The sequence below is a fragment of the Bombus huntii genome, chromosome 7 (assembly GCF_024542735.1).
Source record: "Bombus huntii isolate Logan2020A chromosome 7, iyBomHunt1.1, whole genome shotgun sequence".
Lineage (NCBI taxonomy): Eukaryota > Metazoa > Arthropoda > Insecta > Hymenoptera > Apidae > Bombus > Bombus huntii.
This window is the reverse complement of record NC_066244.1, coordinates 1,290,226-1,310,378: the sequence shown is the minus strand read 5'-3', so window position 1 is coordinate 1,310,378 and position 20,153 is coordinate 1,290,226. Positions and strand designations below refer to the sequence as shown.

The 20,153-nt window shown below is 29.2% G+C and overlaps 2 protein-coding genes across 10 annotated transcripts in view; both read left to right on the top strand.

The window, feature by feature from the left end:
• The window catches only part of LOC126867249 (protein scalloped), a 341,496-nt gene extending 325,474 nt beyond the window's left edge, over nucleotides 1–16,022 (top strand). For 7 of the 9 annotated variants that reach the window (XM_050621509.1, XM_050621508.1, XM_050621514.1 and 4 more), the window contains 5 exons: nucleotides 903–1,058; nucleotides 5,768–5,998; nucleotides 8,920–9,149; nucleotides 10,351–10,585; nucleotides 11,761–16,022. In XM_050621509.1, coding sequence (XP_050477466.1) covers nucleotides 903–1,058; nucleotides 5,768–5,998; nucleotides 8,920–9,149; nucleotides 10,351–10,585; nucleotides 11,761–11,874 — 966 coding nt within the window. In that variant the 3' untranslated portion in view covers nucleotides 11,875–16,022. The remainder of the gene's footprint in view (nucleotides 1–902; nucleotides 1,059–5,767; nucleotides 5,999–8,919; nucleotides 9,150–10,350; nucleotides 10,586–11,760) is intronic. The other 2 variants (XM_050621511.1, XM_050621515.1) reach the window with 2 other exon arrangements.
• Nucleotides 16,023–16,431: 409 nt separating this feature from the next.
• LOC126867242 (arginine--tRNA ligase, cytoplasmic) lies at nucleotides 16,432–19,404 on the top strand. The gene is made up of 8 exons (XM_050621493.1): nucleotides 16,432–16,719; nucleotides 16,842–16,997; nucleotides 17,088–17,313; nucleotides 17,410–17,834; nucleotides 17,926–18,067; nucleotides 18,145–18,404; nucleotides 18,486–18,678; nucleotides 18,770–19,404. Exons 1-8 carry the CDS (start codon nucleotides 16,672–16,674, stop codon nucleotides 19,342–19,344), a joined length of 2,025 nt encoding a protein of 674 aa, XP_050477450.1. The 5' UTR covers nucleotides 16,432–16,671; the 3' UTR covers nucleotides 19,345–19,404.
• The last annotated feature ends 749 nt before the right edge of the window (nucleotides 19,405–20,153 follow it).

The following is a 20,153-nucleotide window of genomic DNA, read 5'->3' as shown; positions in this document are numbered from 1 at the left end:
TTTATATTTTACATATTACACCTTAGATGCCATTGATGTTTTTTATTACGAAAAATACAAAATATAAATTAAAAAACGTATTCTACAATTAAATAATCTAAGCTAGGTTATTAAATTGTTAAAGATACCTATAAAAATTTAAAATAAGGCAAGGTTAATCACAACCATCATCAATAAGACAAGACATTCACCAGTAACAATCAAACAACAATAGCAAGTATAATCCACCGCTATAACCAAAAAATAAAACAAATATAAGAAGAAGTTCAGAATGCTAAAGTTTAACTATTGTAAATTATAAGCACAAAAAGATGTTAATATATTGTAGTAACGAAAAAACAGATTTTGATTTACATAATTTTTTATTAAAATCAACAAGTATACTAATATTATTAAATTATATAACATTATATTATATAAAATATATATAAATTATATATACATTACATAATAAAAAATTCTTTTTAATTTCATTAAATTTTGTAGTTACTGCTATGTGTATATAAAAAATAAATGCATACATATATTTTCGAATGATACGTGTATTGATTCAAAAGACTATCATGGATTGAAGACTGTAAATGTAATTTAATAGACACTTTAAGCCCACGACGTGGGCTTCGTTTGATTCATGTATGTGTTGCATTAAACATCAATATATCACTATTTGCAAAAAATACCTGCTCTTAACTGATCAACGTACCAGCAAATGCACTAAAAAGCAATACCAAGCCATCAGAAATAATAGATAACTTTTATTAAAACTAATATAAAAGTCTTACGAAACAGGAGAGACAATAAACTCATAATTCGCTAAAAAAGAAAACAAACAAGAACTATCATACCATCGAGATTTCACCGACAGTCGGCAATGCGTTGTAATCGGTTTGACGATTTGTTAGGATCATGCCGCCAAGGAGAAGGCGCTGCAGACTATGTCGAGCATGTCGAGCGCCCAGATAGTATCAGCTGGGAGTGCGATACACAACAAGATGCCCCCCGCCCTCGTGGGGCCCCTTGCCCTTCATGCTTCCACCCCTGTCTCCTATCCCGGAGCGGTAAGTCCCGATCACGGAGCACCCCTTGGAACAAATTTTTTTTCTGTTTGAACAGTCTATTTTTTCTGTTTACATATTACGCAACCAGAAAAATACTCCAGAGAAAAAAAGTAAAAAAAGGAGCCACGAGCTTTGGGGTGAGACGACGAGACACGCTTGCTCGACACGATACGTAAAGAGAGAAAGATTCAACCAAAAACCACAAATTTCTTTTCTTTTTTTACACTAGCACTAAACTGAGGATGTTTATGCAAATTCGCGTTTTATTAATTTAGTTAAGGAAATGAAAACTAAGCAGAAATTTTTAGCAAGGATATACTATACAAAAGTATACTTTGGATATTTTATATATTTTTGCATATTATGTGCATTCTGTGTATTTTTGCAACACTGAATTTTTCATAAATGCATAAACATTCGCAAACTAATCATCACTATATTGCGGATTTTTGTACAAATTTATATCTTTGTAAATGTAAAAAGAAAGATAGATATTCTAAATATTTATTTCGAATATTTTATATATTAATTATATGCTGCTATACATTATGTACTTTTAATTTTGCCGCCCATGCATAAACATCCGCAGACTATTTATTCATCTATATCACTACGATGGTTAAGTCAATCATAATTTTCAAGGTGGAGATGTATTACTTGTATACATAGAAAAGAGGTAACACGGAAATTGATTTAGAAAGTAAAATGTGTTCCTGATCAACGACGCTCGCGATCTCTCGATCATCTCTTGCCCCTCGTAATCGCTTTTATTTTTCGTTGGACGAACGATCGGTGTCTCGTCGTCTTGAGGATGTAAACTTTAATTGCTATCACATACACTGTCAGTTTGGCTTCTTCTTTGACATCGTATCTGTTTTCTTTTCATTCTAACCGCTTCGCCCTGTAACCGTATCTAATCCGCTTGCGAGAGGCCGATCACACACGTGTGATTTTGTTTAAACTCACTTCACCTGCTTTTTTTTAAATATCTCGTGGATGACATGTACATACACATAATAGAAGAAAATACTCTCGTATTTGTTCTCCGATCTTTCTGCTTCAATATCCAGGAATTACCCGTTCAAACATCTCTGAAATTATTATTAATCAATTATTGTCAATTCATACAACAATGCTTATTCAAAAACATACTTTGTTTCTTTTATCTCTGGAAGATTTGACCAATCATTATTTCAAATTTATCTCGTTCCTTAAATATAAATTTGTATAACAATTCATTTTATTGTATGATGATTCTTAAAAAACATGCTTGATAAAAGTATAAAAAGTGAAATTCTATAGAAACGATGCAAATAACCTCTTCACTTTTTCTAAATTTAATTCTTTAGTTCCTTAATTTTCACTTTTACATATACATCTACATACAAGTACACAATTACAATTTCTATCTTTTTCTCTTATCCAATCGGCTGCTGTTCTTCCTAATCTTCTTCTCATTTGCTTTGCAGCTTACTATTGTCACTTAAAAAAAGAAGAACATTACAGGACAGTAATATTAGCGGACTGTAAGAGGACAGTATTTACGCGACTTTGAAATTACCATCTCCACCTTCGATTACTCTCCTTATTATTCTTCCTGCTGTTTCTCTCTCTCTCTCTCTCTCTCTCTCTCTCATGGAAGCTTATGCGAAAAGAACTAACCATCCTCATATAAATGGAACCCCCTTGCTCTCTGCTGCTACGCCCCTGGGGGCCCTTGTTGTGTATTGTTCAATTTGTCCGTTGCTCTATCTTTTTTACGTATGTATATCACCTGGGCATATCTACACATACATATACGAGTGTGCATATTGTATATGAAATTTTTGGACATTAATTACCTGTTGTGAGGCGTCGTTGTGTCTTACCAAACTGTCTTTCTCTCTTCACGTAATACAGTTACTATTTATATATATTATATCCTTCATTGTTATGCGCGTACGTTTCTCTTATACATATATTTTTTTATTTTTTTGTAATTTAATTTTTCGTGCATTTAGTATTATGTTCATTTCTTTTGATAAATTTTTCTGTGCCCTATTGCAAAGTGTGACGATGACTGCTCACCCAAGGGCTCGATGGCTTACAAAGAAAAATGAAATCTCTTCCTGCTATTACATTTCGGAACCTACAAACTGCATTGTTTGATATGTTCAATTGATATTTCTAATTAGTGGATCATAAGTTACGATAGCGAGCATGTAAATAGAGAAAGCTATGCCAAAGTTAAAACTGACTAACCAATAAGATTTGTACTAAAAGAATTGTGAAATACATGAAAAGATATATACTTAATGCAAGGAAGAAAAGTTCATTTAAACTCTCAAAACTGTACAGTTGTAAACCTACCAATTAAGATTGATTATTTCGATTACTGTGGTAGTTCTAATGTTGATTTAGTTTGTAGCTATTATTCAGAATAGGAATTTAAAAAATTTCCATATACGTGTATAGTACTTTAAAAGCTACGAGAAATATATTTAAAAATTCTGTATTATTAGAAAAACATAGAAAAAGCTCATCATAATATTTATAATTAGTAAGCATTTATTTACAATTAATAAGTTTCTTATTTACACGCTCGTCACTGTATGCTTCCAATAAACAGTATGCATTATTGGTTGACAACAATTGTTCAGAAATTTTTTTATATGTACATAAATATATTTGCACATCAGTGTTCATTTTATTTTAATATTTGTATATCAAAGATTTATATGTATGAATTAATATTAAATATATTGCGATGAGACTGTAAAATACAAAAAGTAACCAAAAATTCAAAATATTTAGTAAGAAATACTTTTTATATATATAAAGCTTGAGTTATGATCCACGGATCGAAAATACTTTCCTAGAAAGTTGAACGTGTTGAACATGTTAAATATACGTATAGTAAAATTTATCTTGCAAAAGTCTTGCAAAAGATGCAAAAGCATCACAATACAGCATTAGAAACTGGAAGATACATCATTTTCTCTTTCAAGATCAACAACTAACATGTTCGAAGCTATTTTAGTTTCGTGAAATTAAGAAGTCATAGAATATATAGTATATATACAATTGGTACGGAAAGTATTTGTCATATTTAGACTACGGATTTTAATATAGTTATGAGAAATATGTAAAATGCAAATAATTTATAAAAATGCATAAAATATTCAGAATATAGTAATTTCTATAATATTCAGTAAATAAGACAACTTTCTATCTAAATTCTATTTTCTTAATTATATTCATAAACATCTGAATAGACAGGAAAATCCGCAGTCTAGTCATATGTAGAGGTACCTAGAACCAAAGGGATGCAAGTGACATTTCCTTGTATATCGAAAAAGTTGAGTTTGAAATTCAAAGCTATTAAAAAAATTCCACGTAAAGTCATGAAAATGAAGTTACATTTAATGCTTGATATATAGTATACACAAATTTCTAACGAATTGCATCTTTTAGTTTATGCGTAATATAAATTACTTGCATCCCTTTGATACGAACTTATTTCGATATTATTTGTTTAACAGATAATTTTTCTAGTTGAATTACTTAAATTATTTACAATATTATATTTAACGATTTAACTAACTATTTCTGTTCTTAATTCGAAAATGTCAAAAATAGCACTTGCATCCCTTTGGTTCTAGTGCTTCGTATTTCAATCGAGGCATTTTCAATAACCTGTTCTTTTCTGAAGGAATGTTCCTTAATATGATTTCAAATACAAGAATTGAAAAGTTTAGGGTGGTTTTATAATTATGGAAGACAATGCAGTAAAAATGATAAAATCCAGTGCAGACAAGCAGTTTGCGTCAACGCGTCACGCGTCGCAGCAATTTGCCACAACGTTTACGCGTCCAATTTTTCTTTCAATTTACAAGAGCGTTTTGCGTTAATTTGCCACAGCATTTTGCGTTTACTTTCACATTGTATATTTGTTTAGTTAGAATTTATCCATGGATACGGTAATTCATTATTAAGAATTATTAGAAATTGCGTTTTCTTTATATGTGTTGTTTAAGACTATATCAATCTATGACAAGGAGAAAATATTGAATACATTCCTTTATTACTGATATGAGGGAAAATTTTGTAATTATTTTCATATGACCCCAAAATCTTTTGATGAATCAAGTGCAAAAAGTAATATAATAGTCACAAACCGCTTGTGTAAAAAGATTGAGTTATATAAATTAATATAAAGCAATATACTGTCGAGTGTCAGCATTTCGTTCGTGGCCAAGCAGCACGAACGTCTGTATGGTTGGAGGCAAACTCACTGCCTATAGTTGCCGTTCAAAGTTGCATCCCGTGTAAGCTGCTTCATACAAATATATGCTGTTCCAAAAAGTAGCAGCAAATTGCAGCGACACGGCGCAGCGCGACGCAGCGGTAATGCTGACGCAAATCGCTCGTCTGCATCAAGCCTAAGTGTATTCACTTTATATTTTACAAACTACTGTTTCACTAAGAAATGAGAAAGGCAAATAAAATCACATCGTGAAGACGTATTCAAAATTTTTCCCCGTAAACAGTTCATCAATTAGAGTAATATGACCTTTATTTAATAAAGAAAAATAATCGTAAAAATAAAAGTGAATATCTATGTGATTAAAAAAACATAAATATATGCTAATACTAACCGTAACCATCGTAGTGCTTGAATGGCGAGACGCTTGGTAAATTTGTTCAGCGTTACAAAGGGAAAAAAGCAGATGTCCTGTTTTCAGCAATTCTGGCAACCGGGTCTGCAGCCAGGAACATCACAAGATGTCAAACCGTTTTCGCAGCCGGCGTATACCGGAAAACCAGCGACAGCGGTTTCAAGCGGTGACATGGTCCAGGCTCAACCACCCCCGCCCTGGGAAGGACGTGCCATCGCAACCCATAAGCTTAGGCTTGTAGAGTTCTCGGCCTACATGGAGCAACAGAGAGACCAGGATATTGTAAGTACTCCTGCGCAAAATAAAATGTCCACAAATATTCAGCTTGACTGTCAGATGAATGGTCATTTGCTTCGTACAGAAAGTGGAAAAAAGTACGGATGGTAAAAATGAAAACGAATTAAACTTTCGATTCCTATAATTCAAAATTCCGGTAATTTTTATCTTGAGTGTCGAAAGATAACAAACTTCAAGAATTTATTTTGAAATATATATAAAATACAGTCAGACCTTAATAATTCGAATCTCAAGGTACTTTGAAGAGGTTTTGATTTATCGAATTTTTGGAATAAAAGAAATTTTTTCAAACAAAAACAGCTTATAGAGGAATTCTACAAAGATTAACATTTTCCGAATTGTAGAGTTTCTAGGAAGACAAATTCAACTTTTAAAGGCCAATTATTTACTTAAAAAGATAAATTATAGTTTACGTCGTATAGGATATATGTGAAGAAATACGATTTTTCATCGCAACGTGTACTTACCTATTATCGAATTGTAAAGACAGCAGATTTATAGACGTGCACTTTGACTTGCAAAAGTTAAGCTTCTTAAATTCGAGTTAAACAGGTAAAACATCATACCTAAATGCGTAACAAATAATTCAAGGTAAAGTATGATTATATGTATTTCGATCTGTAAAGGTTTTTGAATTATAGAGGATCCGAATTAGATTCGACTATATAATTTTCAGAAGTATCAAGGAAAAAATGATTAATTGATTAGAATCTTGTATTTATGTAAGATTATAATGCAATATACATGTTGTACGCATAAATAATGTAGATATAAAGATGGATTTTCTAAGAAGCGAAAGTTTGTTTAAACAAATTTTATTCTTTATTTTTTATGTATGTTTCTATAAAGAATAATATCCTGTTCGATAGCGCTACATTTTACATGATATCCTTATGTTATCATTTTTGTATAAAAAGCGTATATAAATATATATATATTCGTTGAATAAACAATTTTTCTTGAATTGATATTATTCGTTAGATATTGTTGAACACATGTTGAACAGCAATTACGTTCTTTTGAAATGATATATAAAATGATCTATAAAAACAAAAATATTTGTTGAGGGAAAGAAAAGTTTGGGAAGTTGGTATGATGAAGTCGGACATTTTCGTTGATGTCACAACCTAATAATGCAACTACCAAAAAAATGGAAACAGAATACATAGCGAGAATGATAGTATTATACATATGTAGTATTAAATGTATAAATTCCTTACAATTCAGAATTTCAAACGAAATAATAATTTTCAAATGTTTCTAATATATTCTTAGATTTACCATATTTTCTACTAAATTATAGCCTTGTAAATGTTCGCAGATTATAGAGATTCAAATTACAGAGATTCCACTGTATTATAAAATAGATAAAATATGACGCTTGTAGGTGCTAATGGGATTTGAAAAATTAAATCCTGTTAAGGTCATTGAATTATTTTGGATTCAATCTTTTTCTTCTTTTGTTTTTTGAATCTTTTAATTTTGGGGCAATTAAAATCGGAGATTTTAGAAAAAGTTGTTAATTCTCCCGTGGATTATACATACCGTACATACATGTTATACATACTATATCATGAATATCTTTTTACATATTACATTACTTTCGTCTATCTTATATATTTTATCCTACATATCTTGGATATTTTTACATATTATACATATACATATACTCTGTACATTTTTGTACATTTAACAGTCAAGTAATAGCTAAATTTAATCAAAAGTAAAATCACCATAGATTCATAAATCAATCATTTATAGTTTGATAGAATAATAACAATGTAATTTTAAGGGTAATAAATATTTTATATCATCTTTAAATGTAGCTTTTAAACTAATAAATATAAAACATTTGAGTGAATCAAAAATGAGCCAGCTTTCATCGTTCATACATACAGATTTATTAGAACTCAAAATTAGAAAAACTTTTTAAAGGAATAAAAATATAATCGAAAAAATCATGATTGAAGAAACAATTAGATAGAAAAAATCTTAAAGACCACGAAAAGCTTACTAGAATAACATATATTACGATAACGTAGATATAATGAACAAACTACTTATTTTTATAATATTAATCCTTACTTCATTCGATGTTTATAAACGGTTGAGGGAAAAATTTGTAATAGTACTACTTACATACATTGTATTATACTTGTAATCTCTATTTTTCTTTATAGAAAATATATTGTATATTTGAATAAACATGTCAAAAGTGGTTTTATTTATGATAAATGCTTTCGAAACATCACATTTAATGATTTATACATTAATGTATATGTGAAATTAAATAGCAAAACTATTAATTAAATAATATACAAGGTGACTCGATGTACATATTCTGCAAAATACTGGTATATTCTATAATTAAAAATAAGAAAGAAATGTTATATAAATATAAACTTATATTAGAAAAAAAATTATATAAGAAAAACAACATATTGATAACATTGGGAAACATATTAACGATATTTCAATTAACTGTCTTTCATAAAATTAGAATATAGGTGTACATATATCTATGTATAATAAAAATTGAATTCACACCATTCTTACTTTAACTTTCTTTAATCTTTTTACAACATCTTGGTTGAAACTTTCTGCCGGTATAAAAGAAAAACTATGAAAAGGGTTATACCACTTAAGAAATCGTATATTCAACGTTATATCCAGATTAACGGGAGCTTTTTTCCATCTGTACGAAGTAGTCGCGATAAAGTCAAATAGTTATTCGCTCATTTCGAGTTCTCAAAGTGTCGGCTGATATTTAAAACGAGACAAAGACTAAATTACCCCCGTTAAATTAATGCTTGGAGTAATTAGGGATAGGCGTTGTTGACCGAAAGTCGCACTTTCATCTCGACGAACAATTCGAATTGTTTTTTTTCCGTGTTTTTCCTTTACAGTACCACAAGCACCTGTTCGTTCACATAGGAGGATCCGCGACTTACGCGGATCCATTGCTAGAGGCTGTTGATGTCAGACAAATATATGACAAGTTCCCAGAAAAAAAGGGCGGCCTGAAGGAACTTTACGACAAGGGACCACAGGCGGCCTTCTTCCTGGTTAAATTCTGGGCTGATCTCAATACGAACATTCAGGACGAGGCTGGAGCCTTCTACGGCGTAACAAGCCAGTAAGTAATGAAATGCTTAATTAATAAAGATCTAAAACAAACCAGGGTCGTCTCCCACGGTAATTTACTAATTGGAGTTCATAAAAACATAATAAGTTGGTACATTTCTTTCATTTTTTGATTTTAATGTCATTTTATGGTTACATAAGAGAATTTTAAGGACATATAATGGCTCATGAAATTATTTGAACTTTTTTGAAAATTGAGATACCTTGAACAGAAATTTAAGATAAATTAAAATAATCTTTTGTTTCCGTTAAAAGAAGGCAAATATAGGCGAATGTAATTTTTATTACGAGTCTTTAATTGTCCCGTTTGTCATTTAATGGAACTTTTAATTTTTCTTGCAGCACGCATTAAATGAAATAAGCAATATCTTTTGTAAAACAAAAGGAAATGTTTTTCCATGATTAGATTTGAGGTATAAAAGAAATACAATGAGAACATAGATTAGGACATTAATAGATGAAACAATTCATTAATATTACAGTTATACGCATTCTACGGAAACAGCTTAAATCTTAGACGGCAATGACATTTATGAACTAATATATAAGATTTTTTTATACACCTTTTATAGTTCTTTTGACACAATTTAGAAAGAACATTCAATTCTCTTTTTACGTAATTTAATTTGATCTAATACGATTCAAATGACACTTTTTGATAAATTTCCATTTGAATTTAACCATTAGTATTCGAAGCTTTATTTGATATATCTTTCTTGGATTTGTACTGTGATTTTGGTTTATGTTTTTTCTGAAATTTAATTACCGACCATCGGCTGTTGTTTTCATTTTATTCTCTATTTCATGGAAAAATTGCACAAAATCTACTCTAATCAGAATAAATCGGTAACATTAATTCCGGGAATTCCTTTCAATACGTTAAATTACGGAATTACGGATACATTGGATTCTACTCAATTTTACATTCAATCGTTACGTTGGTAGTATTGGTCTCTCATTTCGTGTTTGAAGTTGTTTGACCGAGCAGAAGTAAAGTCTCTAATGCGTATATATATGTGTAATTATCTTTATAAATTTCTAAGATAAAAAAATGTATTTGAGCGAATAAACATCAAATAAAGATTTTATCAAAGATTGGGACCAATTTTCCATTTTTTCCAAAATAATTTTTAATTAATTATCAAAAATTACCAAAGGAATCTTCCGCACTGGTCAAACTTGTTTTTTTATAGGTACGAGAGTAACGAGAACATGACGATAACGTGTTCGACCAAAGTCTGCTCTTTCGGAAAACAGGTGGTGGAAAAAGTGGAGACAGAATATGCTAGGTTCGAGAATGGCAGGTTCGTCTATCGTATTAGCCGTTCACCTATGTGCGAGTATATGATCAACTTTATACATAAATTGAAGCACCTGCCGGAAAAGTACATGATGAATAGCGTTCTCGAGAATTTCACCATCCTCCAGGTATGATATACAATTTCTTACCAGAATATTTTTCTCTTTTCCCAACATATACAATTTTGAAAATTGATAGTTTCGATAATTAGCTATTTAAACACGTATAGTAATTATAAAAAGTATTTGTGCAGCATTGCAATTATTAATGCATTTATATACCTATTAATTCAGTCAAACTATAATAAATTTCGTATCACTTATTGTTAGTAGTAACTTCATATGATTACAAAAATTTCGTACTTAAGAACCTAATAAAAAACGCTTTATTGAAAAATAAAGGTATATACAAATATGTATGTACTATTTGTACATTTTGTAGCTACTGTACATAATCACTTAATCGACTACGAGTGTGAAGTAATTTAAAATATTATCTGTTATTACATACTTTAAATAAATAAATCATTTCCAAGTACAAATACATAATAATTTTAATTAACTCCTTTAAACAAAATAACGAATAATTTTGATTTTAATATTAATTAAAATTTTTTATATTTTTTGCATATGTTTGAGTTATAGACAATATAGGTAAATTTTTTTTACAGCTTAATGGAATTGACAGTTTTGCCATAGTAGAATCAGGAATTATTTCAAATATTATTTCAGAAAATATTTCTTCAAATACAAAATATTAAATAAAATAAGGAATTATTATATTTCACAGCTAGACATATAAGAAGGGAATTAGACATAAGAGATGTAAAACCGAAAGTTCGTCCAAGCCGAAAGGCACGGGCTAAACAATAATAATAATAATAATATATTTCACAGCTAAGTAGTAAAATATAACTCGAAGAAAAATCAATTGCTTATAATAAGTAATACATAATTATTTACTTTTCTAAATGTTGTTTCCAAAATTCTATGCTATACAGAATTTACGTAAATAATTTACGTAAAAATATGGAGTATATTTAATTTTTACATTATGTGCTCTTTCTGCTGTTTCTAAAAATTAAATATACTGTAGCAGAAAAAATACGCAATTGAAGAATTAAATACATCTAATATACATATATTTTAAATTAAACGTACTAAGGCAGAAAGAAACAATTCTGAGTTCACACTGTGTGTCCTAAATTGTTGTTTAAGCTTTCGGCAGCGATGTGCAAAATCGATCTACTACCCTCTTTTTTTATAAATATCAAAATGTTCTGATTTCTTATTTTAAATTGCAGGTTGTAACGAACAGGGATACGCAGGAAACTTTATTGTGCACAGCATACGTGTTTGAGGTGTCGACGTCCGAGCACGGTGCACAGCATCACATATACAGATTGATCAAGGATTAGCCTGCTTGAACCTGCTCGCCATGCAGCCATCCACCCCCATCAGTGCCTACCATCACATAAAAAAATTCATCCATACGCGCATACACACGATTATACATAAAAATGTTAACCCTTTAAAGTGTTATGGTTATTTTATACAACCACCAATATTAAGTTCTTTTTATTTCATCCCACATTCGTTTTTTCATCCTTCACCAGGGATATAAATATGATATTTGTAGAATAAATATGATATTCATATCATGCATTGTGTGAATACCAAAATTTGATTTTAATTCGCCTACATATGAAATATGTAAATATTTCTAAGATTTTATTTTCTCATTTTTTCTAAATTGTAAATTTTTGTGAAGGTCATTAAAATGTACGCTTCAAGGGGTTAAGCGTGAATACATGATTGTAAACACGCTCTTACTATACATGAGTACATACATTTCGCATCTATATATAACAGAGTTTCTATCGAAAATGTTCTGTTATTAAATGAAGGGAAAAAATATATATGAAACATATAGAATCATGTGTTTATTCGATGTTTATTTTTACAAACAGAAAGTAGATTGGGCGATTGTTGTATAAATGTACTTTTTTTGCATGATTTTTAATCTTATCATGTAATTTTTAATTCTAATTAGGTGTTGTTTTGTTCAGTATTTCCGAACATTTTCTATAAAACTCCTTAAAGAGAACTTGAAATACACGATACATAAATATATTACACATACATACAGGGATACATGTACACCTTCACACGTTCGAAGTACTGGCCAGCCCGAGCTTGAGTTTGATTCAAAAAGCTGAAAGAAATTGTACTAAAAACAAAAAGAATTGGTACGCGTGTTTTAACGTATCGTGGAAAGGATTTCCTGCTTGTGGTCCGCAGGAAGCGCGTTCCAGATGACGAAATTGTAAATTTTATATTAAAACAGATATAATCATATATATATATATATATAAAATATATATATTTTATGAATATTCCGTCATTCGCTTGCAAACGATCGAATTTGTCGCGATTTTAATAAAAGAGATATAATAAAAGTTAAGTTGAAATTAACGACAATAAATTTGGTATGGAAAAAAATGCGTGTCGGGGATATATAGTGTATGTATACCAAAATGAAGAAGAGAAAAAAATAGAAAAAATACATAAAAAATAAGAATAATATGAGAAACAGACTCTGATCTCGGAAAGGCGTGGTACCAACATAATTTAGTATTATAGTTTTATTATTAAACTAGGAAATAGATCAGACAAGACATCCACACACAGATATACATATATTACATATAAGAATATATATGTTAAATATTAATGCAATGATTACGATTTACATTGTTATAAATGATCGTGTATAAAGTTATCTAAGTGATTTCTAAGTTTTAAACGAAATGGAAGTTGAATAGAGAGATAATGCCATTATGATTTCTTAAGTTTCCTTGCTTACAATTATCATTATAGTTCTCTTTTTCTCTTTTTTTAATTATCCAACCAAGTATGGTTGAAGAGTAATCATTACAACAGATCTTTTCTTAAGCTTTTTGTTGGTAGAACTGTTTTTTCTTTTTTTTTTTTCTTAGCTGTATTACAACTAACGGTAAGAATTTTTTGCTGCAAAGCTTTTTAATCCTCAATGATCAGATGAAAGAAAATAATGATTTTTACTTTTTGAAAGAGTCTTTTAATAAACGCACTTACAGCTGTGCAAACCCACCCACTCTTAGGCAGCGACATTTAGATTAGAGGGATGTGTTTGTATTTCCTGTAATCATTTTATTTCTTACTCTAAAATCTTTCTTCCTTATTCTCCTTTTTTTGTCCTTTTCCTCTTTCTATAGTTCTTACACGAATGACTTTTCTTACTTAGCGTACTTCGTTTGTTTTTATCTTTCTACTACACATTTACTGAAGCGAGTACATCAGATTCTATCGATTGCGCGCACTAGATACGGACGACGTCCATCGAACAGAGATATTCTTCTCTCTAACTTGGTGATACAATCATCTTAATGCTTTTCAATCGGAGAACATTGAAATTAGTTCAAGAGCATAAAAATAAAATCCGATCCTTGAGCGTGATTCTCCAGTTTTTTGATGAACAAGTACTACGTAATAACGTGACTTCATCGCAGCTCTCTAAATTTGAGCGCACTTTCAACAGAGTTCATTCAAAACCTTGTTTATGTTTCGTACTTAATATCATTTCGATGTATGGACCAGAAATGTTTGACATTCAGATTCTGTTTTTCAGTAACGATCACATAAAAGAGTAGAGGACCATATATTAAAAATCCTACAGTTAATTTTATTTAATCACATCTCTCACAGAGACTACACATATTGTGAATGCACAGGAATCTTTTTTTCGTATTCTTTAATCTGATCAATTCCTTGTTCTGAAACAGGACTTGCCTATGGAGCAGTGAATATTAAGATAATACAGAAACAAATTATGTATACTTTTAAGGAAATAATTAATACTTACTGTATTCTTTACTTTAATTAATTTTTACGCAACAAGTGGCAATGTATTTTGATCTCTCTTTTAGTCAGAAATATGTCGCTTTTTATTCGGGATGAGAATTAAATTCGCTAAGTGATTGACTGAATAACGAAGGAACTTACATATTTAAATAATAATATATGTGGCTTTCGTTCAGTAACTGGCAGCTTTCATAATTTTCGCAGTTTTTACTTATTGTTACCTTTTTTTGTAATAATTCATTGTAAGATTCGTTTTTACGTATTATATCTATAAATTGTAATTTTGCGCTAAATTGTGTCTATATTAAGGCAGAGTTGGAACCATTAATATAATTTCGGAAATCGTGACTGATTTCAAATTTGATTGTTAGTTTTTGTTACTAATAATTATTAATATTTGAAGAGTATTTATATAGAAAAACATAAAATGGAAGAATATAAAACGAAAATAATAATACATTGCGATGAGAATGAATTTGTTGATGTTAATTAAATAAAGAAACATTTGATGGTTCTAACTCGACCCGAAATAAATCGTTATTATTAAAAAAGCAAGGAATTATGCAATATATTTAGAAGATACTCAAATATCGTTTTGGTTATGCGAATTTTTACTTTAACAAAAAAGAAAAATTACGAGGAAAAAAGGGAGGAGTTTGAAATCGCAAAAAAGAAGCACCGACACTAATATTATTAACATTAACGAATAATGATTTTAAAATAAGCGAATTACATTTATAAGGAAAGATTATAAAAATATATATTTATCTATGTCTTCTGTGAAGATAGAAAATAGCACTCTCTCACTCTATATTGATGATATCAGATAAAAAGGAAAAAAATTGAAATCCATAAAGATAAAAAACGCAGAAGTAGATTAGGGAGGAAATGAAAGGATTTGCACTGTACACAATACATGATACGATCGATGACAAACCGACGAAATTTGTTAAATATCTTTGTACATATTTACATAAAAAAGAAATCATCAAAAGAAAAAGTTCCAGTGATTACGTTTTGTGTACTGCATAAAATACTCTGACGAGAACAAAAAATTCATTTATTGTAAACCGTAAAATCTTTTGAAATTAAAAAAAGGTGTAGTAGTTTTTCGTCAGTATTTTCATAGAGACTCGTGTGTAAAAATTATTTGTTTATGGTAATTTGTTTAGTCATTAAAAATTGCAGTAATAAAATAGTCGAAATATTAATGTTTTTAAATAAATATTGATAATGTATTAAATAAATATTGATTTGAAAATAATTCAATTTTTTTAATTTTAACTTTACGAAATTACTATCTCTATGAAAACATCGACTATGATTCTTATAATAGCTAAATTATTTACAAAAATAGGAAACTCACTGATCTATTTGCAATTTATATTTCTTCATATCCTGGAACTGCCATATCAAAGAATTGAGCTTGATTATAAAAATGATTAAATGAAGTAATGATCAGAAAGAATGGGATCTATCTGTATATTATCATAAATAAAACGAAACGAGGATCAAAGTAGTTGATTTAACAAGTAAATAAAGAACGAAATGATATATCATTAAATTAGAGGTTTAAAAATATAATAGAATTCAGTATATGTACAGTATTTGAAAAACATGTTTATAATTTGTATGGAAAATAAATAATTGATATAAAAAGAAATTCTATTTCTTTAACTACCCTTTTAAGTAATTTAGTCAACAAAATCTGTTTTGTTTTACATCCTATAATATTTTACAATTTACAATTATATCTTTTTAGTAATTCCATTCATTTTATTTTAATTCAAGTTCCATTACATGTATAATTTTGAATAAAAATTAATATATTTTATATCATTTAAATTAATTTCAAATTTTTTTCTTAAAAGTTATACAGATATTGCATAAGCGATTATGAAAAATTCCTGCTCTTTAGCAGGTAAATTATGTTTATCTATCGATTAAATGTATTTTTCCAGAAAAAATTAATATATATGTCGTCAATTAAATGACTTTTTTTATTGAATACATTTGTAGTTTTGTACAATAAAATTATGCAAATATTTTCTGTAAGAAGACCCGCTAATTTATATGAACTATAATTTAAATAAGTACACATGTACACAGATATCTCTATATACATAGAATTATGAAAATCTTTTAAATCTTTTTCTTACATTTGATTTCATATTATATATTATTTACATTTGTAATTTACTATTAATATGATCTGATTCCGAATTTTGGATTAAGTAACGGTGAAATCAGATTTTTTGGAAGATCCGCGTGCATTATTTTTGTAAAATCTCCGAAAGTAAACTTTTAATAGAATGACCACCATAAATTTGGAAAATTTCCACAAAAGAGCAACCGAGGCGGTAAAGTACATTATTGATTTGTATTTGCTGTTTAAGAATTTAACAGAATCTGCGAAATGTAATCTTTGAAGTTGTCATTAAACCCCTATATAGGTTATAAAGTTTACATATGTACATTGCAGGAAATAGAAATAGCTCTTTTAAGGAAAGAAATTGAATTTTTACGACAAAATGTCACAACTAATAATTTTATGATAAATTCTGTGCCTATAGATGAATATGTAAAATTAGAACAAGAAAATATTAAATTAAAATACAGAGTGGCTATCCTAAAGAGGGTCTGTTTTATCTAAAATACTTCTAATAATTTTATGACTTTCATTTTATTGTGAACAAAATAATGATCCATTCTTGTTTGATCTTAACAGACTGTCAAAGCTGAAAGAGCAAAGTTAAGAAACAAATTGAAAATGACAGAGAACAATGTAATCAGTATATATGATACGCTATCTAATTTATTTAAGGAAGCAATCTCAATTGCATATCCTGATGTTTGTGACCCTCCAGTAATTATAACATCTAGTAATAATCCAAAATTTGGAGATTACCAATGTAACAGTGCCATGCCACTTTCTAAACAACTCAATAACAATGGTAAGAGACATCGTACAAATATTGATATATAATAATGTCAATATTAAATTTTAATATATTGGGTATATTGATATACTTATTTTTATATTTTTACAGAAATTCGAACAAAGCCGCAAGATGTTGCAAAGAACATTATGTCAAAAGTGGGAGAATCAAGCTTAATCTCCAAGTTGGAAGTCAATGGTGCAGGTTTTATAAATATATATTTAAAAAGGGAATTTGCACAATCAACCTTAAACACATTAGTAAAAAATGGGGAAGCATTTCCACCATATACAAAAAGACAAAAAGTAATTGTAGATTTCTCTAGTCCCAATATCGCTAAAGAAATGCATGTTGGACATTTAAGGTCTACCATAATTGGAGATAGCATCGCAAGATTGTTAGAATTTTTAGGACACGATGTATTGAGAATAAATCATATTGGTGACTGGGGTACTCAATTTGGAATGTTGATAGCGCATCTTCAAGATAAGTTCCCTGATTATTTATCTATCTCTCCACCTATTACGGATCTTCAAGTAATTCTAAATACGTTTTTATTTTACAATTAGCTCTATGTATATTATAATTGTAAAGAACTATTTTAATAAATTATTATAAAATTTGTAGAGTTTTTATAAGGAATCAAAGACGAGATTCGATGGAGATGAAGAATTTAAAAAGCGCGCTTACAACTGTGTTGTTAAGTTGCAAGCATTTGATTCTGATATGATAAAAGCATGGCAACTAATTTGTGATGTTTCCAGAAAAGGTAAAACAATCGAAGCGAAAATTAAAAAACTGGAATATTTATAACTGTAATGTAAAATACCTATGTTTTAAATATAGAATTCGAGAAGATATACACTCGTCTAGATATCAAGTTGATAGAAAGAGGGGAATCTTTTTATCAAAAGCATATGGAAGCTATAGTAAAAGATTTAGAAGCGAAAGGGCTATTAGAAGAAGATGAAGGACGAAAAGTAATGTGGAGCAAACAGAATAATGAAATTCCTCTGACCATTGTAAAATCCGATGGTGGTTTTACTTATGATACGTCAGACATGGCAGCTATTAAGCAACGTATAGAAGAAGAAAAAGCAGATTGGGTATATTTTGCATATATTTCAATATTATATTTTAGTAAAATATATTATTTTTATATCTGTGTCTATTCTATTTATATATAGGTAATATATGTAACAGATGCTGGTCAATCTATGCATTTTCAAGTATTAAAGAACTGTGCTAAGCGAGCAAGTATTATAGAAAGTCGTCATAGAATAGACCACGTTGGATTTGGTGTAGTTCTTGGCAATGATAAAAAGAAATTTAAAACTAGATCTGGAGATACAGTAAAATTAAGTGATTTACTTGATGAAGGTAATTTACTTTCTAAAATTATGAAACCTTATAAAACATTCATCATGTTATAGTTAGGACAATTTTTTCACATCCCTATTTATTATTTAAGGTTTGAAGAGAGCATTAGAGAAACTGATAGAAAAGGAACGTGACAAAGTACTTACGGAAGAAGAATTAAAAATTGCTCAAGAATCTATTGCTTATGGGTGCATAAAATATGCAGACTTATCGCACAACAGAAATCACGAATACATATTTTCTTTTGATAAAATGTTAGAAGATAAAGGCAATACCGCAGTGTACTTGCTATATGCTTTAACAAGAATACGTTCTATTGCAAGGGCTGCTAATATTTCGCAGGAAAAATTACGTAAAATAGCAGAGGATACTCCAATTTCACTAGAACACGAGAAGGAGTGGAAGTTAGCCAAAGTATTAATTAAATTTCCTGATGTACTAATAAAAATTACAAACAATTTATATTTGCATCACCTCTGCGAGTATTGTTACGAGATTTCATGCGCTTTTTCGGAATTTTATGATAACTGTTATTGCGTTGAAAAAAACGAACTTGGGGAGATAGTGAACGTAAATATCGGCCGTATTTTATTAACAGAAGCTACTGCAATTATAATGGAAAAATGTTTTTCGATACTAGGCTTAAAATCAGTTACACGTATGTAAGCATATTTATATAAACGTATAATGTGGAATAACAATAAAATCCGTATTGTTTATAAAGAACTGTGAAGTAAAATTAATACCATTTATGCTTCTTAAAATATGTTTTATAAATATAAATAAATTAAATACGATAAATAAAACCTTTTATTTACTAAAAACTTATTTGTTTTCATATTTATTGAAGATTGGTGTTTATTCTAATATACTATCTTTTACTTCCATTTTATGAAACTAATTCTTAAATATATAAAAATCTTGCATTTTTATATAAATTTTACCGCGCTGTAAATTTTAACGTGTAGCTAAATTTTCTTTCTGTTAATACGTAATGTAAAATGTTATTGCTTGCCTTTCGCCATTGCAAGGGATACAATGTGTTCTACATACATCTTACATTTACTTCTTGTTATACTATATTTTGATAACATTTATTTACTATATTTTTCGTTGTTGTCCTATGTCTGCTTTCTAGCGTGGTTCCTTGCTCATGATTATTTTCCTCCCTTTGCTCCCTTGAATTGCAAATTTTTTTTTTCTTTTTTTTCGGTAGATACCTCCGTCCATGTGTATGCCTTCCCAGATTCGTAATTTCCTAATTTCTTGTATCTCCTCGTTACATATTCCACTGTTTCACATTCTTTTTCACAAAATCTGCATGTTTCGTTTTATTTCGATTCTTAATATTTGTTGTCTAGTTCTCCATTCCCGCATTTAAATCTTGCTATGATCTTTTGCTTCTTTTCCGCTTTACTTTCTCTTTCCGTTAAGTATCTTGGCAATCCAACCGCGCGCAATTCCTTATATCATTT